Source organism: Lynx rufus, unplaced genomic scaffold (assembly GCF_022079265.1).
Source record: "Lynx rufus isolate CCGP_SWC_20201006 ecotype Redwood Valley unplaced genomic scaffold, mLynRuf1.p SCAF_4, whole genome shotgun sequence".
NCBI lineage: Eukaryota > Metazoa > Chordata > Mammalia > Carnivora > Felidae > Lynx > Lynx rufus.
In genome coordinates, this window is record NW_025814856.1 from 18,309,189 (window position 1) to 18,336,943 (window position 27,755).

A 27,755-nucleotide genomic window follows, 5' to 3' on the forward strand; every position below is an offset into this window, starting at 1 on the left:
ATGGTAGTTTTGATTTGCACTTCCCCAATGATTTATGGTATTGAGCATCTTTAATTAAAAAAACAACAACAACCTTTTTTTACAGTTTACTTATTTGGGGGGAGGGGGAGGAGAGGAAGAGAGAAAGGGAGAGAGAGAACCCCAAGCAGGCTCTGTGCTGACAGCACAGAGCCCAATGTGGGGCTTGATCCCACAAACTGAGAGATCATGACCTGGGCTGATATCAAGAGTTGGATGCTTAACTGACTGAGCCACCCATGCGCCCTGATATTGAGCATCTTTTAATGGGCTTATTGGCCACTCAGATATCTTCTTTGGAGAAATGTCTGTTCAAGTCTTTTGTCTATTTTTGAATTGGATTTTTGTTGTTGAGTTTTAGAAGTTCTCTATGTATTCTGGATATTATCCCTTATCAGATATATGGCTTGAAAATACTTTCTCCCTTCTGTGGTTGCCTTTTTACTATGCAGATAGTGTCTTTTGGTGTGAGTCTTTAAGTTTTATTTTTTTTTAAGTGTTTGTTGTGTGTGTGTGCATGTGTGTATGAGAGAGAGAGAGAGAGAGAGAGAGAGAGAGAGTCCCAAGCAGGCTCCACGCTGTCAGCACAGAGCTCGGAGCTGGGCTCTATCTCACAAATTGTTATATCACGACCTGAGCTGAAATCACAAATTGGGACACTTAACCCACTGAGCCACCCAGGCATCCCAGTCTTTTTTTTAATGTTTTGTAGAAACACCAGTGAAGCTATGTGGTCCTGGGCTTTTCTTTCTTTTAAGACTTATTTATTTTGAGAGAGAGAGAGAGAGAGAGAGAGAGAGAGGGAGAGAAGGTGTGAGTGGAAGAAGGGCAGAGGGAGAGAATCTTTTTTTTTTTTTTTTTTAATTTTTTTTTTTCAACGTTTATTTATTTTTGGGACAGAGAGAGACAGAGCATGAACGGGGGAGGGGCAGAGAGAGAGGGAGACACAGAATCGGAAACAGGCTCCAGGCTCTGAGCCATCAGCCCAGAGCCCGACGCGGGGCTCGAACTCCCGGACCGCGAGATCGTGACCTGGCTGAAGTCGGACGCTTAACCGACTGCGCCACCCAGGCGCCCCTGAGAATCTTTTTTTAAAATTTTTTTTAATGTTTATTTTTGAGACAGAGAGAGACAGAGAGTGAACGGGGGAGGGTCAGAGAGAGAGGGAGACACAGAATCTGAAGCAGGCTCCAGGCTCCGAGCTGTCAGCACAGAGCCTGATGCGGGGCTCGAACTCACAGACCATGAGATCATGACCTGAGCTGGTCAGACACTTAACCGACTAAGCCACCCAGGCACCCCGGAAGAGAGAGAATCTTAAGCAAGCTCCATGCTCAGTGCAGAGCCTTATGTGGGGCTCCATCCTACAACCCTGGGATCATGACCTGAGCCGAAATCAGGAGCCCAACACTCAACCAACTGAGCCAACCAGGCACCCTGGGAGTTTTTTGAATACTGATTCAATCCCCTTACTAGTTGTAGGTCTATTCATGTTTTCTTTCTCTTCTTTGAGTCAGTCAGTGTTGTTGGTTTCTGTGTTTCTAGAAATTTGTACATTTTAATTAGGCTATTCAATTTGTTGGTGTACAATTGTTCACAATCCTTTCTATTTCTCTAAATTTGGTAACAACATCCCCATTTTCATTTCTGATTTTAATAATTTGTCTTTTTTCTCTTAGTCAATTTATTTAAAAGTTTGCCAATGTTGTTGGCCTTTTCAGAGAAGCAGCTCTTGGTTTTCTCTATGTTTTTTAGGATTCTGACACCAATTCCAATGTGTGCATTTATTCCACACCACCAAGCAGTTCTCCAACACTAACTGGGAGTCTGACAATTCAACTCAATTTTGAAACTACCTGGAGACAGCATCAGATTCACTGCCTGCCTTGAAATCAGTCAGCTGCTTTTGGGGAGCTGCTATCCCCATAACCCTGAGGAATGGGGGATGGTGGCTGGTTTAAGCCCCACTCTTCCTTCATCAAGTACTTTCCTTGTTGTCTGATCGTACCAGAGTTCTGAAATAGTTGATGACAATCGCTTTTTCCAGCTCTTTGTATTTAGGTCTGTCATAGTTGTTTTATTGTTGTTCTGTAACCATCACCACTATTTCAAAAACTTTATTTTTTAAGATTTTATTTTTAAGTAATCTCTACACCCAATGTGGGGTTCAAACTCATCACCCCAAGATCGGGAGTCACATGCTCTACTGACCGAGCCAGCCAGCTTGCCCCAATTTCTAAAACTTTAAAGTCACTCCAGGCAGAGGGGGGATGGGTGAAATAGGTGAAGGGGATCAAGAGTACCCTTTATCGTGGTGAGCACCGAGTAATGTACAGAAGTGTTGAATCACTATATCGTACACCTGAAACTAACATAACATTGTATATTAACTACACTGGAACTTTTTTAAAAAGGGAAAAAAAAGTTTATGTAGAGAGAAAACAAGTGACCTCAGACAAAAACTCTATAACCATTAAGGAACAACTCCATTTTCCCCTCACTCTAGCCCCTGGCAACTTCTATTATATTCTACTTCGGTCTCTACGAATTTGTCTATTCTAGATACCTCATTTGAGTGGAATCATACAATATTTGTCTTTTGTGTCTGACTTATTTCCCTCAGGGGTCATAAGTTCCTAACCTGTAACGCTGACTCATTAGGTTCCCACAACTGGGAGTTTAGTGCTATTGTCCCTACTTTAAAGAAGTTGGACACAGAAAGGCTGGGTAATTTGCCTAAGATCATTCAGCTGATAAGGAGCACTATTGGTCAGCCGCTGGCTGCACCCTTAACTTGGTGCTGCACTTCCCCTCACCAAATCTCCTTGGTTCAAGGCAGCAGCAAAGGGGTCCAGATCCCGTAACCAAGAGCATTACTTCCTCCCTGTGAGGCTTACTCCTCCAGATGTACTGGGGGCAGCTGGGCATGCTCAGCCTGAAGCATGAGGGCACTCACCCTCATTCTCTGTGCCAGGCCCATGGTGGGCCCTGCAGAGGCAGATGAACTCCCATGCAGTAGTCAGAGAGGGAAGTTTAGGAGGCCTCACCCAAGCTAGAGGTCAAGAAAGGAAGTCTTCTAGGAGAAAGTGCTCTTGAAGTTAAGACCCAAAGGTCGCTGATTATTTGTCTTGCTTGCTGTGAGCCCCCTGTATGGCTATACCTGTTTACCCATTTGCTTTCCTGCCTATGGCATTTGGGCTGTGCCTAGGCTAGAGGCTGTGAACAAAACTGCAGTGATAGCATTCCTGCTGGAGTCTCCCTGTGTCCTATGAGGGGACACGTGCCTAAGGATAGGATTTCTCAGTGTGAGCCGAGGTGAAGGTCCCACTTTAGAAACTTATGCAAAATGGTTTTCTAAAGTGTTGGTGCAAATTTACACTCCCAGAGCCAGGAAGAAAGTATTCTTTTTTATTTTACATAGAAATCTTCCCCCCCTATCCTCTCCCACCACCATCCCCTCGTTCCCCACCCTGCTTGGCTCCGGCCATGCCTAGCAGCAAGTCAGAAGCTGGCAGAAGCATGGGCAGGCTGAAATTGCCTGAGAAGCCTTGAGCACTTTGGTCCATACAGTCAACAAAAGACCTGGAGAACCAGAAGCAGCCCGGCTACATCTGGCTATACACAAGAGCCTTTAACAGACAGCAGGTCCTGCTGGTCTCACATCGGCAACCACATGTAGGCCCAGTACGGTAGACCCAGTATGGTGGGGGTGGGCAGGGTAAGTTCAGGAAAAGCACAGTTCCTGGGCCTCACCCTCATCCCCATCTTTTCGTCTACCCTTGCCCTCAGGGCTGGTCCCGGAGGAGGGGCCGTGCCCCCAAAACCTCCTGCTGAGCCAGTCCAGGCCTATAAGTTGGAGGCGTATATCTGGCCACTGATCAGACTCACTGTTCTCACTACCACAAGAAGGTGTCCAGTTTGGCCTGGGAGGGAGGGAGCACTGTCCTTGCCTTGACTCTCTGCTTAGCCTTGGGCTTGGGCTTAACAGGCAGTGGGCGGATCATAGTTGTGTCAGTCTGAAGAAGATGTCAAGGAAGAGGCCTAAAGAAGAGACTGAATGCAGGACAGCAAAGGCTCAGACTCGGAGGGGGGAAGCTCTGCTATACTGAGCGAGGTCAGGCTCTGCACACCTGAGGCTGCAGCCACTGCCAGGCTAGGGTCTGAGGGTACAGGTGAGGGATGGTGTGGGTAGCTCAGCTCAGCCCAGTGCCACAGAACAAGGATACAGGTTGGATGAACTTTGTCCGACCTCCAAGACCATCGAAGCCGGTCCTTACCTAAGGCGGAAGGAAGAAGTGAGTGGGCCAGGTTAAGAAGCTAGGAAGCTGGCCCCCCACTGTCCCCCTCCCCCCCCCCCCAGAAGGCTGGCATTTGCCACTTGTGGGAAGCCATACTCACGGCATCTGTGCTGCAACGGGGCTCTGCTTTGGCCCTCTTGGGCTGTTTCTGGCCTAGGACAGCATTCCGGATGAAGACAGGAAAGGCACTAGCCAGCTCCTCATCTGGCTCTCCCATATAGCGCTGGCCGCCCAGCGAGAGCTGGGACTCCTGGGGTGGGGGAGTCCCCAAAGGCAGACTTGACGAGAGAGATGGCAGCAAAGGAGGGGGCGGGTAGGGGTGGTAGAGCAGGACCAGGATCTCTGATGCTTCACCAGGAGGCAGATAGGATAATGAATAGAGTTCCCAGGGTGGCTCCATAGTGTCTTAGCCCCAGACCAGGAGTCAGAGGCCTCTGGCAACACCCTGCCCTTTCAGAAGTCCCACTTTACACTCAGTTCTGGCAAGGGTTGGATGGTGACTGCTTGACTTCTTCAGGGAAACCTTACCTGCTTGGGGTCATTGGGCATCTTGTTGGGGATGTCCTGAACAGGAGAGCTGTGAGAGCAAGGCACAAAGACAAGAGGCAGGTGAGCAAGATACAGGGCCTGGTGAGCCAGGCTCAGCACATGGCCCTCGGGGAACCACCATGTGGCATTGCTGCTGTAATGGCTGTGCTGGGCAAGGCACCTCAGTGAGCCCCACCCCAAGTGCAGGTCTGTGAACAGCTGCCAGGGTGGAGGAGGAATGGGAAGTTGGACCATTTTTCAATTTTGTGGCTTCCACTCGGGGCCAAGCCAATTCCAATCCTCCCCAAGGCCTCAAATGCCTCACTATGTCCTGGGTTCTATGTGTGGCTGGAGGCCCAGCTGATTCACCAACCACAGGGGGAAAGCCAGTCATGTTCTGATATAGGCAGAGGGCACCTCGTGATCTCAGACTTAGCCTTGTCTGCCCAGAGAGGGGCTACCATCTCCACAATACCCTCAGTAGATAGTCTATCAAGTACTCTCACAACACAGGGCTAGGCCATCTTCTTAGGTAATCTGTGCAGGCACAGTCTGGGGTATAATGAATTATGGCCCCAAGCCCCGGCCCTTCACTAATAGCTCCAGAGCTAGACACAGTGTTTCCACTCAATCCCTGGGGACACTAACAGCTGAATACCCTCTCCTGGTATTTTCCCAGAGGGGGTAGCAGGAGGGTGACCTAAAGGCTGACCCTGTGGTTTCTCATAGCCATGAGGACAAGGGGAGGGTCAGTCTTGTCAACTCTGGATCCCTTCATTCCTGTCCCTATAGCCTGTGGTGAGGCTACATGAAAGCCATGGGAAGATTCTCCACTTGCTGCAAGTTTGGCTCTGGGGAGGCTGATCCAAGGGGGAAGCATCCTGGATTCCCTCACACTCACTGCAGGCCCTCAAGATGATAAAAATGTCTCTAAAAGGCCTGGCAGTCTGCAGGCCCCAGGTGTCCACTTTCACCCTTTACAGCTAGAGAAAAGACAACATGAAGAAGTCAGGGTGTGCAGCAGGCACTAACAGGCCCTGTGACTACAGCCCACATGCCCAAGGCTTGCTTCCCACTGCTACCAGGCCTGGCCCTGTACAGCACGGGTACCTCCACCCCTGAGGGTGGGGAGAGGTGAAGAGCTTAGCTGGCTCTCCCTTTTGCTCTCTCCCTGGGCCTCTTCCATTTTCACTGCCTAACACCTCAATTTCTTTCTCTCACGTCCAAAGGTTTTGATTAGGAGGAAACCACTCAGCCCTTGACCCCCTCACCTGAGTAGCATATACCTACATGTACGTAGGGGAGTAGTTCTTGTCTTCCTGATGAACTATACTCACCCTGTGTGGCCAAGGAGACAACCTCCCCATTCCCAGTCCCACTGGGTCCCTTGTGCAGGTCCTTCCCATCCCACTACAGCTCCCCACAGCTTCTCAAGCCTGCCCCTGTGGGCTACCCCCTTAGATGATGGGGCCCTGGGCACCATGATCTGAGATGGTCCTCAAGCATGAGCCCAAGAGGCACACAATGGAAGAAGAACTTCAGAGTCCCTGGCTCAGGACTCTGGTGGGCAGACATTCAAGATATGGGGAGTACACACATACCCCAACACCATCAACCTAGACCTGCCCCTACTGGGACCCCTGTGTTCTCTCCAACTCGCATCCCAACACCTTTGCTTGAAGGGTGATAGTGATGACCGAAAGAAGCGAGAAGGGCTTTGCCCACAGTGAGTACTCAGGAAAGGGAAGAAGAGGTGGCTAGAACCAAAGTAATAGTCAACCCCAGGTGACCCTCACTGCCCTGTCAGCCACTCAGAGCAACTATGGCAGGGCCTACAGAGACCTCTTGGTCATCCTGCCTCCAGGCTGTGGACATGGCCAGGCACTACCACTTACTGTGCTATCTCTTGGCAGAGCTTCTTGGCACGGCCCTGCTGGATGCTGGCAGGCTGGGCTGGAGGGGTGTCCACATCAAAGGTGGCATTGAGGTCAATATCATCACCGAAGGCTGGTCGGCGAAGCTTCAGGTTCAGCATTTCCAAAGGGGCTGGGCTATAAGCAGAGATGGCCTGGTTACTCTGGACCACCGCGGCAGTTCAGAAGGACAACAGTCTCTGCAGCATCAGAGATGGCTTGGTTCCAGGGGTCTGGAGCCCACACATGGCCCAGGGCCACCTTGCAAGGAAGCCTGAATCTCTACAGAAAAAAAACCACTTGGCTTAGTGCTTCACACCATAGTGGGACCAGTGAAAGTCTTCAAGACATGGAAGGAAGCAAGCAAAACCACACACAAAACCCAAGTGTACAAACAAAAGGTTACTGCCTTTTGACAGCCTCATCTCTCAGAATGCAGTACAAGGGGCCAGAGATGTGACCACAGATTGATGTAGATGGCACATAGCCCAATATTGGAAATGGTCAAAATGACTCTCCTAGGGAGCTGGCACTTTCATAGCTTGACTATGATACAGATATTATAGTAGTGTTTCTGGAAAGTAAACTAAGTAACATGGGGAAATGCTCATATGTTGCATTTATAAAGTAATATGAGGGGTACCTGTGTGGTTCAGTTTGTTGAACATCCAACTCTTGATTTTGGCTCAAGTCATGATCCTAGGGTATGGGATCGAGCCCCGTGTCAGGCTCTGTGCTGAGCGTGGAGCCTGCTTAAGAGTCAGTCTCTCTCTCTCTCTCTCTCTCTCTCTCTCTCTCTCTCCTCCCTCCCTCCCTCTGCTGCTCTCCCCAACTTGTGCACTCTCTCTAAAAAAAATAATAGTAATAAAATAATAAAAAGTAATATAGAACTCTGGGACACCTGGGTGGCTCAGTCAGTTAAGTGTTAAGTGACTCTTGGTGTTGGCTCAGGTCATGGTCTCACAGTTCATGAGTTCGAACCCGACATCAGGCTCTGTGCTGACAGTGTGGAACCTACGTGGGATTCTGTCTCTCCCCTTCTCTCTCTCTGCCCCTCCCGTGCTTGCTCTCTAAATAAATAAACTTTAAAAAAAGAGAGAGAGAGGGGGGCGCCTGGGTGGCTCAGTTGGTTGAGCGTCTGACGTCGGCTCAGGTCATGATCTCACAGCTCTGTGAGTTTGAGCCCCCAAAGGGCTCTGTGTTGATGGCTTGGAGCCTGGAGGCTGCTTCAGATTCTGTGTCTCCCTCTTTCTCTGCCCCTAACCCACTCGCGTTCTGTCTGTCTCTCTCAAAAATAAATAAACATTAAAACAAATTAAAAAAAAATAAAATAAAAAAGAGAGAGAAAGAAAAAAAGAAAATTGCAGCCAATAGGATTTTTCTAGCCCATCCAGGCCTGGTGGCGTTCCCTAGCTCCTGTGGTCAGAAAACTCTGGGGAATGGCAGGGCAGCCCCAAGAACATCCCTATTTCCTTCCCTTAGGAAGGAGCCTTTTCAGGGCTGCCCAAAGCCCTACGCCCATCGCTCAAGGACAAGGAGATGCACTGTGAGGGTATTAGTCACTGGCCAGGAGCCCAATGGGGCATGCAGATTGGAGAAAAGGGAATTACCTACACTGATTTGGATGGGTAAGCAATGTGGGAAGATTAGACTCTCTCTTCCTTTCCCTGGCCAGGTCCCTGAACGCTCTACCCTCTCTTGCCTGCAAGTGAAAACAAAGGTTGCACAAATGCACCTCAAACCAACGCCATGCTGGTTGTTTTGCTTCCCCCACTGGGATCCACAGCATAAAGCAGCAGCCAGGAGCACTCATGACAACGTTTTTATAGTATCTGTTATTCTGCCAATATCTACCAACCCCAGCAAGTCCTCTGCTACTGTCTACCACCCCAGAGGGTCAATAAACCTCATCACACCCTGCTCTCTGCAGCCATGCGACAACCCCCTGCCAGCCCGAGCTGCATGCCCTGGTGGCTCCTGTGTGCCTCATCCCTGAGCCAGGGCTCACCCCTCACTGAAGCTTCTAGATACAAATGGCACAAGCGCCACTTTTCTTGCCATGGGATTTGGCCTGTCGTAGTATGTGGTCAGGGGGTTTTGGGGCTTAGCCATCTAAGCCCCCAGCTTGCCTATCCCACCAGAACACAAGCTCCAAGAGAACCGAGAGGGCCATACATGCAGCATGCACTCAGTAAGAACCTGTTATGGAAGTTTAGGCCTCACTCCAGCCTGGAGTGGTAAAGAAAGTAAGCAAAAGCAAGTATGCAAAGTCTCTGGGAGCCTGGAGGCGTGCCTCACTGTGGATGCTGGATACAGAGGACAAGCATGTGGAAACACCCTGAGGACCATCAAATGGGAAGTGTAGGGAGCACCGTGGAGCTTGTAGATAGCAGCCTTGAGTGATATCCTAGCAAAAGAATTTTTACTTCCTGCTGAGAAAGCTTAAATTCTAAATGTTTGAACACATGAGATGGTCTTTGAGACTATCAGCTCCCTAACTGTCAAGCTTCTGACAGGGCCCTTGTGCTACCTGGGGGTCCAAGCTGGCATGGCCAATGGGTTCTGAGGGTGGAGTGCAGAGGAAGGACCAGACACACAGGCTAGTTCATCAAAATTAGCCATACACTGGACTTCACAGTCAGTCATGTGCCCATCACATCCCCACAGCCATTTCTCAGTCCAACCCAAGCTGGGGTGGGCAGGCAGCTCTGGCTCCATAAAGAGACATGGAAGGTCTGAGGTAAGAAAGAAAGCAAAGGTTGAAGAACTAAAGGTCCAATGAGAATGAGAAGCTAGCTTGTTGGCACTCACTCCTCCATGCAGATGCTACGGTGTAGGGAAAAGATGGTGCATGTAAGGAGGCTGGTGGTGAGGGACACAGATTAAAATGTGGCTCCCAGTCTACTCATAGCTGGGTGTGTATGTATTGAGTGGTCCAGGCTCTGGCAAGACTCTAGAGCACCTCTGTGGCCCATGGCACCTGACACAACATCTACATAAATACTACCTGTGCAGAGGAGGATGAGCTTACTCCTGCTGAGGAGGCTAGGGAAGGCTCTGCAGGGCAACTGACCCATCAGTGTGAACAAGAGCTGACATACAGAAAGGCCCAGAAATGGGAAGGCAAGGGATATTCTGCTTGGTTTGACAGTATTATTTGGCTGAAGCCTAAAGATCTACTATAGCTCCCAGGCTGGCTCTAAGAGTGCGTTGGCATAGTGCAAGAAGGTCTGGGAGTGTTTGGTGGGGGAGGAATGATGTGATACCCAGGGGCTGATAAGCTGGGCAGACAAGAGGAGCAGGAAGATGGGTCACAATCCTTACGTGGGGGTGGTGGTAAGGGATAAGACCAGGAAGTACCCCGGAGGTTAAATGGGCAGACTCCAGCAACTCATCAGATATGGGGAAGGAGCATAATGATTTTCCAAAGGACATTGAAAAGTGGCTCAAATACAAGGCTGGGCTGCTGGGTTACATGCTTTCTGTCTGGGCCATCAGCTGGGCAACTAGGTGGGACATCCCTGATGCTCTCACCTAGTTGGCTTCTGTGAAACACCCAGAGAGGAATGGGCAGCCAGTCCTGGCAGGGACACCCATCCCCCTGCCTCTTGGCTCCCTCTGCTGGAAGCTTTAATGCACACATTCCTGAGACCATAGGGGAATTATTTTGGTGACTGGTTTCGTGTTTGTTTCGGAATCTGGGGTGGACAGATACATTCAGTAAGCATTCCATAAACAGGATTCCTGAAGACAGTCCATGCTCCTTCCCTTCCCCTTCCCTGCCCATCCCTAGGTCCCCTATGGCCTACCCTGGCCTCTCGTTAGAGCCCAGAACTTGCCTCAAAGCTGTTTTCCCACCAAATCTTGGCTGTGTCCCAGGGCAGGAGGCCCACAGCCTACAGGCCCACATGGACCACCCACCCGACCAAAGCCAGGAGTAGTGAAGACCCTTACCAAAGAGTTCTTCCAGCTTATGACCACCCCAGAAGGTCAACAAACCTCTCTAAAACCAGGCGGTTGACAGTCTCACTGTCCACTGGTGGCAGGTTCAGGGTTTCCTGCAGCATCGTTAGCTTTTTTTTCAGGCTCTTGGGAAAGGAAAGAGAAGAGTGTGAAAGGGAGGCTGAGGCAGCAAGACTGGAGAGACTGCCAAGGACATGAGCAACATGCATCCTGGGAACAGACCAAGATCTGAACCCCAACATCAGGCTCAAGAGGTCAGGAATACCCAGCCTCAGAACCCCTCTCTGGGGAAGCCTCCCCTCTGGTGACCCTGGGGACATAGGTACAGGACAGGTGCTGTCTGTCCCCTACTGAGAAGGCCCAGGCTCCAAATCAGGGTCAAAGTGCATATCCTGACCCACTCTGACCCAGGAAGACAAAGGGAACCCACAACCACTGCCACTGACTGGGGCACAGGTTCCCAGGCTTTTGGAGCACACACAAAATACTCCTCATTCCCGTCTGGCCAGGGATGTCACTTACTGTGATTTCCTTGTCAGCACTCTGTAAGTCCTTCTGCGCTGACCTCAGCTCCAACCTTGTCTGGTCTAGTTCAGAGTAGACTGTCTGCAACTGTAAGAAAGTGTAGGGAGTAAAGGACAAGCCAACAGGTGGCCCTGTGCTCTGCCTCCACCTGCTGCTACCTAGTGCATGCTCGTAGGAGCCCAGGGTCCAGAAGAGTCTAAGGACACAAGGAGAGACTCTGGCCTTGTGGGGCAGGGCTTTAATCCGTCAATGTCCATCTGGAGCTGCCCAGGAACAAGGGCTTTGTTCTATGCCCAATAGTCCACGGATGCACTGGGCCCAGAAATAAAACAGCTGTGCTGACTGAACCAGGTTCCAAGTAGGTTCCTCCTACTTTGGGCCTGGTACAAAAATAGGCCTCGGACACTGGCACCTTAGGGATCTGTGCTCTCCAGCCAGCTAAGAGGTGCCTAGGAACCAGGAAGAATAGAGGGGAGTGTAACCGTGCGCATACTGGGGGAGAACCCTGTGTGAACTGCCGGCCTTGGTGGGCCAGCCACAGAGCCAGAGCCAGAGCCCAGTAAGGCCCAGTAACCAGTCTCTGTGAGTCACCCAATAGCCCCATGGAGTCCGTTGTGCCATACAGCCCATGGCTTTGCTCAGGAGACAGGAACGAGCATGACAAAAGGACAGCCACCTCTCCCCTCATCTTCTGTTCCTCACTGTTACCTTGCTTTTGGAAGAAAATAAGTCCTTCTTCAGTTTGTCAGCCAGCTCCCCTGAGGCCTTCCGTGCCTCTTTTAGATTCTCATACTCTCTACAAGGGGGCCAGGAAAAGAGATGTCAGAATAGGACATGCTGCTGGTCAGAATGAGCCATAGCACCAAGCAAACACAAAGCCCAGGCTGTCCCCTAGGCCAGTTCTCATTCCTACTCTGACACCTGAGCGCAACAGGGTAATGTTTTGGGGGGTCCTGCAAGGAGAGCTGGGGAGTCTCTATCTCCTGCCTGTCGTGCAGGCGCCAGTGATGTGAGAGGATGTGCAGCAAGCCCTGCCCTCGCTAAGGTCTCACAAAGAGGCTCCCTACCTCATCTGGGTCTCACAGGAGATATCTGGGATCCCATGCCTGTCAGCCAAGTTGTCCCTTTCCCTCAGTCTCACCTCCATGATAATGGAGAATCTGAGCCAAATTTCTGATGCAAATCAGGCAGAGTCAGTAAATGCTGATGGGAAATAGGCTCCATTTATCATGATGGGGTTTATATAGCTCAGAGAGTGGTGCCGACCCTCTTAGAAATAACACTTATAGGGGCGCCTGGGTGGCTCAGTTGGTTAGGCGTCCGACTTCGGCTCAGGTCATGATCTCGTGGTCTGTGGGTTCGAGCCCCGCGTTGGGCTCTGTGCTGACCGCTCAGAGCCTGGAGCCTGTTTCGGATTCTGTGTCTCCCTCTCTCCCTGACCCTCCCCCATTCATGCTCTGTCTCTCTCTGTCTCAAAAATAAATAAACATTAAGAAAATAAATAAATAAAAAGAAATAACACTTATAATTCACACTCATTCTTTCAATAGTCTTATGAGGCAAATTACTATCTCCATTCAGGAAGCTGTGGGTCAGAGGCTAAGAGACTGGCTCCTGGCCACATTGTGAGAGGTGGGGTCAAGGTGCAAACTGAGGCAGCATAGCTCCTGAGCTTGCCCCTTAACTCTGCCTGCTCTGCTTTGCAAGAGATGGAGAGCAGACGGATTGGGTGCCGTGGCTTAGCTCCTGGGCTGGGTCAGAGGGGCCAGAGTACACACTTCTTGAGGGACACGCAGTACACAGCCAGCTGCTCCACCGCTGACTGTCCCACACCCATGTCTCGGATCATCTCCTCCACCTCGGGCCGCTGGCTCTGGAGTAGGAGCTCAATCCTGAAAAACACCCAACCCACGGCATTTAAAATCTGGAGGCTGATGGGTAGGTACCCAGTACAGCTCTGCTTCCCTTTGCTGCTGTTGCTATGGTAACAGCCTGAGCTGCCAGCATGCTCTTGCAGGCGGGTCTATCCAAAGAAAGGCCCCACAGCAGAGCTGAACACAGCTGTAGGGATGCTGCTGGGGAAGAATGGGTGCTGACAGCTCCTCAAGGTCAGGAATCCGTAGAGAAAGGTTTTTGGAGCAAAAAACCTGCCAGGTTGTCAGGCAACAGGCAACAGAACAGGGAGGAGTGAGGCAAGGGCCCCCATGGGAAGCAGAGGTCAAGCAAGGAGACCTGTGCCCATACCCAGCTGGCCTGAGCCCCATGTGGCCTATGGAGAGATTTGAACCACAGAGGTGACCCAATCCCCCTGTAGTCCTGAGAGTTGTGCCACCTGGGAGCCACAGGAGCAAGGGTAGAGGGCAGTCCCTAGCTCCAAGCTCACCTCTCCATGGTCTTCATCTTGGTCCTGAGCCGGCGGGCCTCTTCCTGTGCTTGTTTGGTTTCATCCTGCTGCTGCTCCAAGTACTTCATCTGTTTCTGAAGAGCACACACATCCATACATACCTGTTGCTTGGACAATCCCAGGGACAATGGCTAAAGTCATCAGGAGAACTGTCTCCTTTTCAAAATGCTGATAACCATGTGTCCCCAGCCCCCAGGGAGGAAGGCGCCTGGGCCCCTCTGTTTGTGCTTTTTCTGCTACGAGGCCTTAGGCCAACTGTTTCCTTAGCTCTCTGCTTGCTTTCTCCTGAGATATATTATCACAGGCACAGCCCACTGCAACCATCTACAGGCCCACTGTGGGCTGCCAAGGTCCTGTGACTTAAGGGCTCATGGTGCATGTTGTATAGGAAGGTGAAGAAACACAGATCCAGGCCTCGCCATCCACCATCTAGACCCATGGACAGTTACCAGAAGAGCCGAGACAGAGGCAGCTGGCCAGGCTGTCCTCAGCACAAACCACTCCATCTCTGACCTGGGAATGCCATCAAAGACTCCTGCTGTGCAGCTAGGTACTGATTCACTCCTTCCCTCCCACTGGCCAGGCCATGTGATCCAGCCCAGCCACCAAGCAGGAACAGAGACAACGAACACCTGGGGCCCTATCTGTTCACAAAGATGGCTCCCTTTCCCTTACAAATGGCATCCAGCAAGGACTGCTCCTTCCTACGAGGCCAGCATATCAATTGTGGGTTCAGATCAATCGCCTCATGCCCCTTAGAGAGCAAGAGGCTCACCAACCCAGGCTGATACAAAATTCATCTGGGTCTAGAGCTGCTTGCTCTGCAGGCTTTGATCTGCCTGGTCAGCTCAGCACAGCCGACTTCAAAGGGCCCCTGCTCCTACCTGGGATGCTGTTTGATCTGGCTCCAGAGAGCAACCCAGCCAAGGACTAGAGTGCTAATGGAAGGTTCTTTGGTCTGGCTTCATCAGTGGAGTACAAACCACTTTTGGAAACAAGGTCCAGCCTCACCTAGGTCTTGGCTGAGCAGCCCCTCCAAGAAGCCCTGGGAAGTCCTCACCTGTCCGAACTACCTAGTACAAAATCCAGAAGTGTAGCCAATATGGCTCTTTGTTTATAGGCTGGATGGGCACAATATGGGAGGCCTGGGGGAAAAGGGATTTGCCTCCATTTTACAACTGTATAAATGAAGGTAATGACAAAGGCAGAACCAGAAGATAAGCACAGAGTGGTGAGCTCAGGACCAGGCTATATCTCCCAACCAACTTGTGCCCACAGAACCTGGGGACCAACCTTGAGGGTGGAGCATAGCATTTCGGCCTTGTCTAAAGCCTTCTGCAGAGATTCCACAGTGGCGTTGCGCTCTTCCAAGGTGTCCCGCAGAGTGTCGATGATGACCTGGCTATCCCTTTTCTCCTTCTCTGGAGTGGGGGGTGGGGGAGGGGAAGGCCCATTCACCCATCAGCATAAGAACCTTAGACCTTAGGTTCCAGCCCCCCACCCCAGAGCCAAGTAAGGAAAAGTCTCAGGCCAGCAATTGGGTGGCCCGCTTCTCTCTCTGGCATGCACCAAACCAGGGAAGCTGAGCCAGAGTTTCTTCATTCAGGGGATGAGACCCTCTTTCTGCTGCTTGGAACTACTTGAGTAAAGATTTCACTGCTCCCCACTCCCATGGGTAGAGTTAATTCATCATCTCAGAACTCAATCAGGTTTCCAGCCAAACCCTCTCCTATAAATACTCTGTCCCATTAGGTAGCTCCCTCCCGGCCTGGGTCCTGGGCAGGAAGCCTCAGACAAAAAGAAGAAGCTCACCTAATCTAGGTGGACAGCTTTAGGCACCTCCTTTTCCTTTCCTTTCCTGCCAATCACAAGACCTGGCAAAACTCTTGGAAATACAAAGCAGGGAGAGCCCCTAGCTTCACCAGAAGACTGGAGGCCTTCCTCCCAAGGATCTCTCCCTTCAGGACCTGGGTCAGGGACTTCCCAGGGCCACCCATCTCCTACTAACTCACCTTTCTGGGAAAGCTGGGCTCTGATATTATCCAGTTCATTCTGTAAGGCAATGGCCACAATAAGCAATAGAAAGGCATCATAGCTGGCTTCCACACAGCACCCCAAAAGGCATGCAGGGAGATCCAGGAAGGGACAATGAGGTCTGTAGGTCCAGGGAGGCACAGACCCTGCTGTATGTCACAGCCAAGCTAAGCCAACAGTGTAGAGATACATCTTGCTTTATCTCCGTACTTTTCTGAAAAGTAGGTGAGGTGGAGAAAAATAATCTCGGGTAGAAGACCCTGGGACAGGGAGAGAGGCAGAAGAGGGGCAAGAGAAGTGAAGTTGGACCTGTGTGATCAGTGTCACAGAAAAGGATTCCATCATTTCCTTGGCCCTGTGTTGGCCTGGCCCTTCCCCTCTCCAGGCTTCAGCTGCACTCACCAGGGACACAGAGTTGGGATGCCCAGGGACCTTGGGTCATCACTCCTTCCCTCCACCCTTGCTTCACAATCTACTTCTCTTCAAGCTCTAAGCTGGCTCTGTATACCATGAATCTCCCAACCCTAATAAGGTAGGTGAGCTGGGACAACTTTGTATCTCTGGATGAAACCTCACATGTGCTAGGCTCTAACCAGACTATTCTGAGGGTCAAATGAACCTCTCAAAGCCTGTGCATAAGTTACACAGCCACTGCAGTAGAACCACTGAGAGGCTGGGGCAGAATTGAGCCCAGACTCCATTCAGGAATTCAAAGCACTCAACACCCCCATAGGCAAGAGAAGTACCTACTGCATAAGCAGGAAAACCAGGCTCTGCAGAACTGAAAGGCTTGGCCAAGGGTTCAGGATGGTAGCTGGATGGAATCCAGGCAAATCTTCCTCCAGATCACCTTTCCCGGGTCAATACAAGACTCAGGATTTTACATGTGACCAATACTAAAGCCCAGCCCCAGTGGGTGGATAAGCCCCCTAGTGTCAAAATCCCCACCCAGGACTCTGGGGCAAAAGCTTTTGGTAGCTGGACTGGTCACTGTGGGAAGAACATCCTAGAGTGCAAGTGGTGGGTAAAGAAGGGCATGCACGGGCTGCAGAGGACAGACACCAACCCAAAGCTCCCCCAAGTCCCTTGGCTTTTTTTTTTTTTTTTTTTTTTTTATACCTGGCAGGGTACCTTCCAAGCCCTTGCTCCAAACTACTCAAGACATTGCCTCTCCCTCTCCTAGATCTGGCTTTGAAAGCCAGAAAGAAACGAAGCTGCCTTTGTTGTCTTTATCACAGGGAGGATGCGGCTTAAAACCAGGAGCAGTTACCATGACAATGAACATGTTGGCTTTAAGCACAAAAGCTCTACCTTCTTGAAGCAGTAAGGTTCCAAGGACATCATGGTATCCACCCCCCCTCCCCACCCCGGCCCAAAGCCAAATGAACCCAGGACTGACAGATGCCCAGCAAGTTAACCCTCAGAGTCCAGGCTCATTGTGAACCCCAATCCCACTTTCTTGAGAGGTTTCTACCAATCTAGCCCTCTGGTACACAAAGAAAGCTAAATCTTGGACTTGGGGGAATAAGTGTAGGAGGGAATCCACCCATTCTCCCCAGCAGTGTGGGCTCACATCCTGATTCCAGGGGTTCTGCCCTCTATTCCTGATCTGGGAAAGACTCAGTCACCTGGATATACACCAAGCTTTCTCACAGTTTTGAGGCACAGCCATGTTTGTGAATAGTGGGTCCACACATCTTCTCTGTGTGGACTAGAAGAGTTTTCTAATCTGTCCAAGCAGCAAAGTGGGCTGGGAAGGATGGCTGTAGAACCTCTGCAAGGTGAGAGAAGCTCAGGAGAGATATTTTGGCCTTTGTTGGGAATTACTCTAAAATCCCAAAGGGAAGGTTCACAGTCAAGAGGCTCCCTTCCTTCAGGGGCGCCTGGGTGGCTCAATTGGTTAAGTGTCTGCCTTCAGCTCAGGTCATGATCTCACGGTTTGTGAGTTCAAGCCCTGCGTCAGGCTCTGTGCTGATAGCTCAGAGCCTAGAGCTTGCTTCGGATGCTGTGTCTCCCACTCTCTCCCCTTCTCCACTCACTCTCTGTCTCGCAAAAATGAATAAACGTTAAAAAAAATACATTTTTTTTTTTTTTAAAGAAAACAGGCTTCCTTCTTCCCTAACAGTGTATTTCTCCAATGACTGGGTCTTATCATCACTTCTCCTCTGCTCTCCTCCCCTCTGCCTTGAAACCTCTACAAAATCTCCCTCCAGACTCCATCGTGACACTCTAGGTACCCACCCTGGGTGGGAGCAGAAAGTAAATTCTCAAGGGGCTTGGAGTTCAGTAGAATGACATAAATCCCAGGTACCTTTAAGAATTCTGCATCTAAGACACTCTCCTCCTCTTGGGCAAGGTCAAAGAAGAGCTTATTGATAATGGTTCTTTTGCCAACCTGGACGGAAGGACAAGATAGAGTATGAGTATATAGCTGGGTCACGTGCAAGGACAGGGATATACATGCAACCTAACGTGCAGCCAGGCCTATTCTCAGGCCCAACTTTTCACAACACTTCCCTTGGAATCAGATGAACTCTGTAACCCTATAGTTTCCCTAAGCTGGCGCCACCACTTTGGTGGTTACTAAAGTCATGTCACCACAAACCCATGTGGTAACTACTCAAAAGATACCCCAGCTCTAAGTGCTTTGAGGAAATGGGGAAAGGTAGAGAAGGAGGCCAGATTTACCTAGGTGAAGACTAGCCCAGGCAATAAGTCCACCTGCTAGCTACTCATAGGCATAAGCAGGCCTCCTGAGCCACTCAAAAGCACAAATAAGGTTTGATCAGCCTCAAACTATGAGGGTCCAAAAAGGTCAAAGATATTGCTCAGTTTCAGAGATCTTTCCTTATTTCTGCTTCCTGGAAAGTAAAAGATATCTTCAGCTGAAGTGTTTTCACCCCACCACCCTCACCTGAATTCGGCACTGTGGGCAGGTCCGACTTGGTGCTGTCTCAAACCACTGAATTAGGCTGGAATGAGAAGCAGAAAAGCAGACTGGTGAGCCTTTGCTTGGGTAGAGACACATAGAGCAGGTAGCCACCCCAACCACGACAGGGTCTGACTTGTTCTTTCTTGACCCAGAGCCTGCCCACATAGGAGGGCGGTTACCACAGGTGGTACAGCACATCCCATAAGGCCTGACTGGGACAAGCACTCTGGGACAAGTCCTTTTTTTTGGCCCTGTTGGTGTGGCCCTCAGCTGCTCTTTGTCAACATTCTAGGCTTGGACTAAAGAGCAGCAGTCAAAGCACAGGATCCCTCAGAGATAGGGATTCTAATAACACACCCACTTTAAGCTAGGATTCCCAAGGGCTACACTTTCAGAGTAAGGGTAAACTAGAAGTAAATGCAAGTAGTGCTAAAAGTAAAATACTGTCCAGCTTTGCATCGTCTATCTGAGTGGTCCAAGAAAACCTCAAGCCGTAAACTTTAATTAGTCTCCTACTAGTAGACTCTCCCACCAGGGAACAGGGAGAAACAGAGGTCTTTCTGTTTCTGGGATACCATCATCCCAGGTCTCAAAGTTTTTCTATAAATAATTTTTCATAGGGGTGTCTGGGTGGCTCAGTTGGTTGAGCATCTGACTCTTCACTTCGGCTCAGGTCATGATCCCAGGGTCATGGGATCGAGCCCCACGTCAGGTTCCATGCTGAATGTGGAGCCCGCTTAAGATTCTCTCTCTCTGCCCCTCTCCCCTGCTCATTCACTCTCTCTTAAAAAAAAAAAAAATTCATATGCTATGTACAAGATATAATCAAAGCTAGCCATGCGCAATGGAATACTATATGGCAACGAGAAAGAATGAGTCTACAACTAAGAACAATATTACAGATGAATCACATATACATAACATTGAGGAAGACAAACCAGATACAAAAAAGGTATACTGCATATGACTCCATTTACATAAAGTAAATGCTTTAGTTTTCTTAAAGTAAAGTCATACAAGGAAAAGAGCATTACAAGTGCAAACCAGAACATATCCAGCAAGACTTCAGATATGGGAATTGTCACATACAACATAACACATTATACTAAAGAAATAAAAATCAAAACTGAAAATATCATTAGAGGAGTACCTGTCTGGCTCAGTCAGTAGAGCATGTGATTCTTGATCTTAGGGTTGTGAGTTAGAGCCCCATGTTGGGGGTAGAGTTTACTTTAAAAAAGGAAAAAAAGGGGGTGCCTTGGTGGCTCGGTCAGTTAAGCATCCAACTTTGGCTCAGGGCATGATCTCACGGTTCGTGAGTTTGAGCCCCACGTTAGGCTCTGTGCTTACAGCTCAGAGCCTGGAGCCTGCTTCAGATTCTGTGTTTCCCTCTCTCTCTGCCCCTCCCGTGCTTGCGCTCTCTCTGTCTCTCAAAAATAAATAAACATTAAGAAAAGAAAAAAAAAGAAAAAAACAGGGCACCTGGCTTAGTTGGTTAAGTGCCTGACTATTGATTTCAGCTCAGGTCATGATCTCACAATTCATGGGTTTGAGCCCCACATTGGGCTCTTCGTTGACAGTGTGGAGCCTGTTTGGGATTCTCCCTCTCCTCCTCTCTTTCTGCTCTCCCATTTATACATGCTCTCTCTCTCTCTCTCTCTCCCAAGAATAAATAAATAAATTAAAAATCAATCAATCAATCTATCAGTCAATGGGAAACAAAGAAAATATCAGTAGAGAACTACAAAATAAAAGGTGACATGGCAGAATTTAATAAGAACCAAAGAAATTCTAAAACAAAAAAGTGGCCAAAATCAATAATTAAATGGATCAGTTTAATGGCAGTTTAGGCATAGTTGAAGAATTAGTAAAACAAAAAGATAGGTTAGAGAAAACATTGAGAATTAAAAAGATGGAAAAATGGGGGTGCCAAGCTGGTTCAGTCGGTAGAGTGTGCAACTCTTGATCCCAGGGTCATGAGTTCAAGTTCCATGTTGAGCATGGAGCCTCAAGATAGAAAAATATATAAGAGATTATAAAAGATATAGAAGATATTGTGAGAAGATCTAGCATACATATGATAAGGAGCTTCAAAAAGAAAGTATTAGGTAGAATTATGCCTTTTCCCCAAGAAGTCTATGTCCTAATTTCTCAAACCTGTGAATATGTTACCATACATGACAAGAGTAATTTTACAGATGTGATTAAGGATCTTGAGATGGGGAGATTATCCAGGTGTGCCCCCATGTAATCACAAGAGTCCTTAAGTTAAGTGTCAGAGTCATACAGAGAGATTTGAAGATGTAACCCTGCTGGCTTTGAAGATGGGGAGAACAGGGCCATAAGCCAAGAAAGGTATATTTCCACACTGACTATAACCCAGTAAACCCATTTTGGACTTCTGACCCCTGGAACTACAACATAATAAATTTGTGCTGTTTTAAACCACTAAGTTAGTAGTAATTTGTTATAACAGAAATAAGAAACTAATATGAAAAGAAAAGAGATAATGGGATAGAAGCAATACATGAAGATAATAATAATGGCTGATAACTTTCCAAAATTGAAGAAACCATTCCATAAGTTAAAGAAATATAATGAATCCCAAGCAGGATAAGTAAAAATGGTAACAAAAAGAGAGCTGAAGTGGCTATGTTACTGTAAGGCAAAATAGACTTTATATCAAAAAAAGTTACACAGGTCACGATCTCACGGTTCGTGGGTTCGAGCCCTGAATTGGGCTCTGTGCTCACAGCTCAGAGCCTGGAGCCTGTTTCAGATTCTGCGTCTCCCTCTCTCTCTGCCCCTTCCTGACTTGCGCTCTGTCTCCCTCTGACTCAAAAATGAATAAACATTAAAAAAAATTTTTTTTAAGTTACAAAAAACAAAAACAAAAATAAATTAATTAATTAAAAGGGGCACCTGGGTGGCTCAGCTCGTTAACCCTCCAACTCTTGATTGCAGCTCCAGTCATGATATCACGGTTCATGAGACAGAGCCCCGTGTTGGTCTCGGTACTGGCAGTGCAGAGCCTGCTTGGGATTCTCTCTCTCCCACTCTCTCTGCCCTCCCTTCTCTCAAAATAAATGATCTCTCTTTCCCCCTGCCTCTGCCCTTCTCCCCTGCTCCCATATTCATTCTCTCTGTCTCTCTCTCTCTTTCAAAAATAAATAAATAAATAATAAACATATATGAACCTAACAACAAAGACCAAAAACATAGGAAAGAAAACTGGACACAATTAAAGAGAACAATAGACAGTTCTACAATAAAACTTGGGGAGGTCAATACCCCACACCTTTAATAATGGGTAGGACAATCAGATAATCAATAAGGAAATAGAGGACTTAGACAACACTATAAACCAACTAGATCCAACAGACAAATACTCCACCCAATAATAGCAGAATACACATTTTTCTCAAGTGCACATGAAATATTTCTCCAGTATAGACCATATGTTGGGTCATAAAACAAGTATTAATAAATTTTAAAAGGTTGAAATTACACAAAGTATCTTTTCTGATCACAATGGAACAAAACTGAAAATAAGTAACAGGAAAAAAAATGGAAAATTCACAAAATATGTGGAAGTTAAACAACACACTATTAAACAACCAATGGGTCAAAGAAGAAACCACAGGGAAATCAGAAAATACCTTGAGATGAATGAAAATGAAAACACAACATACCAAAATTTATAGAATACAGTGAAAGCATACTAAGAGGGAAGAGACAGCTGTAAACACACACACTAAACAAAACAAAACAAAAACAAACAAACAAAAAACACACCCATTAGGATAACTATTATGAAAAACAAAACAAAAACAGAAAATACAAGAGTTGACCAGGATGTGGAGAAATAGGGCCCTTGCGCATTGTTGGTGGGAATGTAAAATGGTGCAGTTGATGTGGAAAACAGTAAAGCAGTTTCTCAAAAAATTGAACACAGAATTACCATTTGATCCAGCCATTCCACCTCTGGGTTTAGCCCAAAATAAACAAAAGCAGGGACTTGAACAGATACTTCTACACTAATCCATAGTAGCGTTACTCATACTAGCCAAAACATGTAAACAACCCAAGGTCCATTAACAGATGAGGAGAAAAACAAAATGTGGTATTTCCATATAATTGAATATTATTTGGTCATAAAAGGAATGAAATTCTGATGCATGCTACAACATGGATTAACCTTAAAAACATTATGCTTGGTGGGGCGCCTGGGTGGCGCAGTCGGTTAAGCGTCCGACTTCAGCCAGGTCACGATCTCGCGGTCCGGGAGTTCGAGCCCCGCGTCAGGCTCCTGGCTGATGGCTCGGAGCCTGGAGCCTGTTTCCGATTCTGTGTCTCCCTCTCTCTCTGCCCCTCCCCTGCTCGTGCTCTGTCTCTCTCTGTCCCAAAAATAAATAAACGTTGAAAAAAAAAAATTAAAAAAAAAACAAAAAAAAAAAAACACATTATGCTTGGTGAAGTAAGCAAAACTCAAAAGAACAAATATTGTATGATTCCACTTATATGAGGTACCTAGAATAGGAAAATTCAAGGAAACAGTGTAAAGGGGCACTTGGGTGGCTCAGTTGGTTAAGCTTCTGACTTGATATCAATTCAGGTCATGATCTCATGGTTCATAAGATGGAGCCCCACATGGGGCTCTGTGCTGACAGTATAGAGCCTGCTTGGGATTCTTGCTCGCTTGCTCTCTCTCTCTCTCTCTCTCTCTCTCTCTCTGTCCTCCCCCACTTGCTCTCTCTATCCCTAAATAAATAAACAAATAAATAAATAAACTAAAAAAAAAAAAAAAAAGAGACAAAGGGTGAAATAGAAGTTTCCAGGAGCTGTGGGGAGCAGGGAATGGAGAATTGTTGTTTAATTGGTACAGTGTTTCTGTTTGGAATGATGGGAAAGTTCTGGAAATAGAAAGTGGTAATGGTTACACAGCATTGTGAATGTATTTAATATCAGTGAACTGTACGCTTAAAAATGGTTAAAATGGAAGGCATCTTTGAGCTTACCAATTAAACATCATGAGCAAAGCTCACCCTCCCAAATTAAAAAAAGAATTATGGACAAGAAGTTATCGTTGAAATTAAATGGAGGCAGATATGTCCAAGGAATGCTGCAGGGATTTGATCCCTATAAGAATCTTGTAATAGATAAATGTGTGCAGATGATAACTAGCAGGCAACAGAACAATACTGGAATGGTGGTAATAGGAGGGAACAGTATAATCATATTAGAAGTCTTGGAACGAGTATAAACAAAGGCTGTGTTCACCAGAGAAATCAACTGCTTCCACTTGTCCCCTCTCCAAAGGGTCCATTTTACTATAATAGAAAAACTGGGTCATGTACATTTTCATATTGAAATTCTTTGTTAAATAAACTTTTGCGACAGTCAAAAACAGTTGACATGGCAAATCTTATGTGATGTATAATTTACCACAATAAAAAAAAAAGAAGGTTTTACAATAGCCAAGGTATGGAAGCAACCCAAGTGTCCACTGATAGATACACAAAGAAGGCATAGCATACCTGTGCACACGTGCACATGCACACACACGTGCACAGGCGCACACACTGGAATATTACTCAGCCATAGAAAAGAATGAGATCTTGCCATTGGTGACAACATGGATGGACCTAGAGGGTATTATGCTAAATGAAATAAGTCAGAAATTTCACTTTTATGTGGAATCTAAAAAACAAAACAAACAAAAAACCAGACTCTTAAATACAAGGAACAAACTGGTGGTTGCCAGAGGTAAGGTGGGCGGGGGGATGGGTGAAATAAAGGGAATTAAGAGGTACAAATTTCCAGTCATAAGATAAATAAGGCATGGAAAAGTACAACATAGGAAATATGCTCAGTAATAACTGTTGTATGGTGAAAGATGGTTACTACGATTATTGTGGTAAGCATCAAGTAATGTATACAACTATTGGATCCAAATGTTGTACACCCGAAACTAATATAATATAGTATGTCAATTATATTTCAATTTTTATTTAAAAAAAATTTTTTTTCAACGTTTATTTATTTTTGGGACAGAGAGAGACAGAGCATGAACGGGGGAGGGGCAGAGAGAGAGGGAGACACAGAATCGGAAACAGGCTCCAGGCTCTGAGCCATCAGCCCAGAGCCCGACGCGGGGCTCGAACTCCCGGACCGCGAGATCGTGACCTGGCTGAAGTCGGACGCTTAACCGACTGCGCCACCCAGGCGCCCCTATATTTCAATTTTTAACTAGGAGCTCTGAATCAGCCAGTTCACAGCTGCTGCGGGAATCTTTCCTCACCAGCTGTACATTCAACAGAACGGTCCTATAGGGACAGCAGGACTTGACCAGGGAGCACCTCCTTGCCCTTCCATGTTAACTTGGGTTACCTGGCATCAATGAATACTCTGGAGTGTCTGACCAAGGAGATGACTCTGGATAGAATCATCCCAAACCATCAAGCAAACCATAACAAACAGGATAGCCAGAGGCCTACCAGGTTATCTCAAACAAATAAAAGGGCTCATTAATTTGGCAAAAGTTGGGCACCTAGGTTACTCAGTCAGTGAAGTGTCCCACTCTTGATTTCCGCTCAGGTCATGACCTCACGGTTCAGGAGATAAAGCCCAGCACCCAGCTCTGTGCTGACGGCGTATAGTCAGCTTGGGATTCTCTCTCTACTACCCCTCTCCTGCTTGCTTTCTCTCTCTCAAAATAAATATATAAAAAAATTTTTAATCTTTTTTTTTTTTATTAAAAAAACAGCAAAAATTCACCTCCGACCAGATTAATAGTTTTGAGGTCACATCACTTTGCAAGCTGACCAAGAAATCCTCTACTCTATCCGCACTGAGCCAACTCTGTTACCCTGGACTCAGCTCAGTTGTTACCTCCTCTGGGAAGCCTGCCCTGACCTGCCTCTGCCCAGGTGGGGAATCTACCTTGGGGCTCCATCTAGTTCCGTCTTAATCACCTGTTTGGGCTCCGCCCAGAGACCCGACACCCCACAGTACAGTAGCCATACTAGGCCGAGCGCCCAGCCCCGACACAGCAGTCACTCACCACTGTAGGTGGAAGGTGTGGCCGCAGTGGATGGCGGCCACATCTCGGGAGTGGTCGAAGAAGTCGGAGCAGATGGTGCACAGCGCACGGATAGGCATGATGATTGGTCCTAAGGGGGTCAGGCAGCCAAGGAAACCTCGACGGGTCCAGCTTTGCGACCGCACCCCCACCCCCGTCCCCGCCTCTCCGCAGGCTTCAAATTTGGCTCCACTGCGGGACTTCCGGGAGTGGACCGGAAGTGGTGCTAGCAACGTAGAGGCGGAGCCTGAAGGCTGGGTCCCGATTGGACGGACCATAGGGGGCAGGGCTTAACGGCCGTAGAGAATCCTGGGGCTGAGCGCGAACCTGGGTCTGTCAGCGGTAACTATCTAGTGGTTCCCTTAAGGATTTGGCAGGTAGCGGCAGCAGCCACGCCGCCAGCCGTTCCCCTTTCTGGAGGAAGACACGGCATTATGCTCCTAAGCCAGATCTGGTGCCAGGAACGCCGGGCATGGCGCTATTCTCTCAGGGCAGCCTTCTCTGCATTTCGGGAGTGTGGACAAGACCGAAGCTGTAGGGGAATGGGACGATGGAGAGCAGTCCCCTGGGCTCTGGGCAGTGCTCAGCCGTACACCGGAAGCCCGTAGTTCCCGCCCTCTCAGTCCTCAGCTCTGAGTGATTTTAGAAAGATGGACACAGGTCTAACCACTCAGGACACCCTAAGCTCACTCTTGGCTTTATTCAAGCAAGTCATGATGATCCCTCAGTTTGGAGGTGGCAAGGCCTGTACCCTGACTTTAGCTCTTAGCTCCCAAGAGGATCAGCATGCCTCCGAACTGTACTAGGGTTGGAATTTTAGAAGCCCAGATGCTTCACAGAACAGTGACTAACAAACCCTTTTTCTGATTTCCACATCAGAGAAGTTATCTTTGGAGTCCTCCCTGAGTAAGAGCAGCATCCCTGGTGAATTCACCTGGACAAGTCAGGGCTGGGACAATTCTTCCTATGAGTTCTCATGCTTAACTCTTTTTTAGCAGTGTTAATACCCTCTCCCCAGAAGAAACCTTCTGTAAAGCCCCATGATATAAAGCTTATTTTTCCACCTGAAGTAGACCCAGAGTGAAGTTCTTTGAGCCTATGTGGAAAGCACAGGTGTTGTTCACAGGGAGGAGGAATCAACACAAAGGGTAGCATAGAACCTTTGTGCAATGCCCACCCTGCACTCTCTCCCCAACTCTGGGAAGCCCACTTTGGCCATGGGCAAGGTCTCTACCTACGGTGGTTGCCCCATGGTGGCCTCCAGTTGTATGCCTAAGTCAAGACAAGGGCTCTTGTTCAACAGGACTTGTTAGAACAGCAGCCCAGAGGTTATTCTTTGGCACAAGCCCAGGAAAGGACTCCCCATCCGTAAGTATTTCTAGAGTCCGGAGGGCCCGCCACAATCAAGGAACACACAGTGGTAAAGGATGATCTGCACTCTCAGCCCAAGCAATCCTCATGGCACTGAGCACAGACCAATACATGTGAACCTGCTCCCAGCCTCTTCCCTCCCCATTGCCTTCCAGGGGCCCCTCCCCAGTAAGACAGAGGAAGCAACAGCGAGAGGATGGCCAGAGGCTTTGGCAGGGTGACATTTATTTGCCAGGTTCAGCAGGCACACAGTTAGCCTACCAACCTTCATACACCAGAGCAGACCCACAGGCATGCAGGGAGAAGGGCAGGACTGACACTGGAGTGCCGAGCAAAGGCCGGGACCAGTGTGGCTGCCTGCCCAAGCTGTGGTGGGGTCTGACAAAGGGCACCTGCCAGGAGCCTCGATCAGGAAATGGGGAAGCCTTATTCCACTTCCTCATCCCAGAAAAAGCAACTCAGCATGGCTCAGAGGCACCTGGGCCTCTGTTTCAGCCATGATAGAAGGGGAAGTGGGTCACAGACGTAGAGGGGGTTCCTCTCTATTTTGTTGTTGGATTAGGAGGGCAGAAATCTGCCCCTATGAAGGGCAACCCCCTAAATCAGACTATGGGACACTGCCATGCAGCAGGCCCCCTTCAATGGAGAGGACTGTAGACTGAACCTAAGGGACTCCATCAGAAAAGAG

General features: G+C 48.3%; 1 protein-coding gene and 1 pseudogene across 1 annotated transcript; one reads left to right on the forward strand and one right to left on the reverse strand.

The window, feature by feature from the left end:
* Positions 1-3,479: 3,479 nt before the first annotated feature.
* Positions 3,480-25,819, reverse strand: TRAIP (TRAF interacting protein). The gene is made up of 15 exons (XM_047095889.1): positions 25,679-25,819; positions 18,598-18,655; positions 17,995-18,078; positions 15,662-15,701; positions 14,943-15,070; positions 13,629-13,723; positions 13,024-13,137; positions 11,954-12,041; positions 11,243-11,332; positions 10,757-10,845; positions 6,740-6,895; positions 4,845-4,893; positions 4,417-4,566; positions 4,245-4,295; positions 3,480-4,034 (listed from the first exon to the last, which is right to left on the reverse strand). Exons 1-15 carry the CDS (start codon positions 25,774-25,776, stop codon positions 3,915-3,917), a joined length of 1,410 nt encoding a protein of 469 aa, XP_046951845.1. The 5' UTR covers positions 25,777-25,819; the 3' UTR covers positions 3,480-3,914.
* On the forward strand, positions 23,646-23,878 carry LOC124525051 (small nuclear ribonucleoprotein G-like; annotated as a pseudogene).
* Positions 25,820-27,755: the final 1,936 nt, after the last annotated feature.

Excerpts from the sequence above, each read along its gene's own strand:
- TRAIP (XM_047095889.1), bottom strand. The coding sequence starts at position 25,776 with ATGCCTATCCGTGCGCTGTGCACCATCTGCTCCGACTTCTTCGACCAC. Across the intron at positions 13,724-14,942 it reads TGCTATGCTCCACCCTCAAG|AAACAGATGAAGTACTTGGA; the intron begins GTTGGTCCCCAG and ends TGTGCTCTTCAG. Across the intron at positions 4,894-6,739 it reads CTCTGCCAAGAGATAGCACA|CTCTCCTGTTCAGGACATCC; the intron begins GTAAGTGGTAGT and ends TTGCTCTCACAG.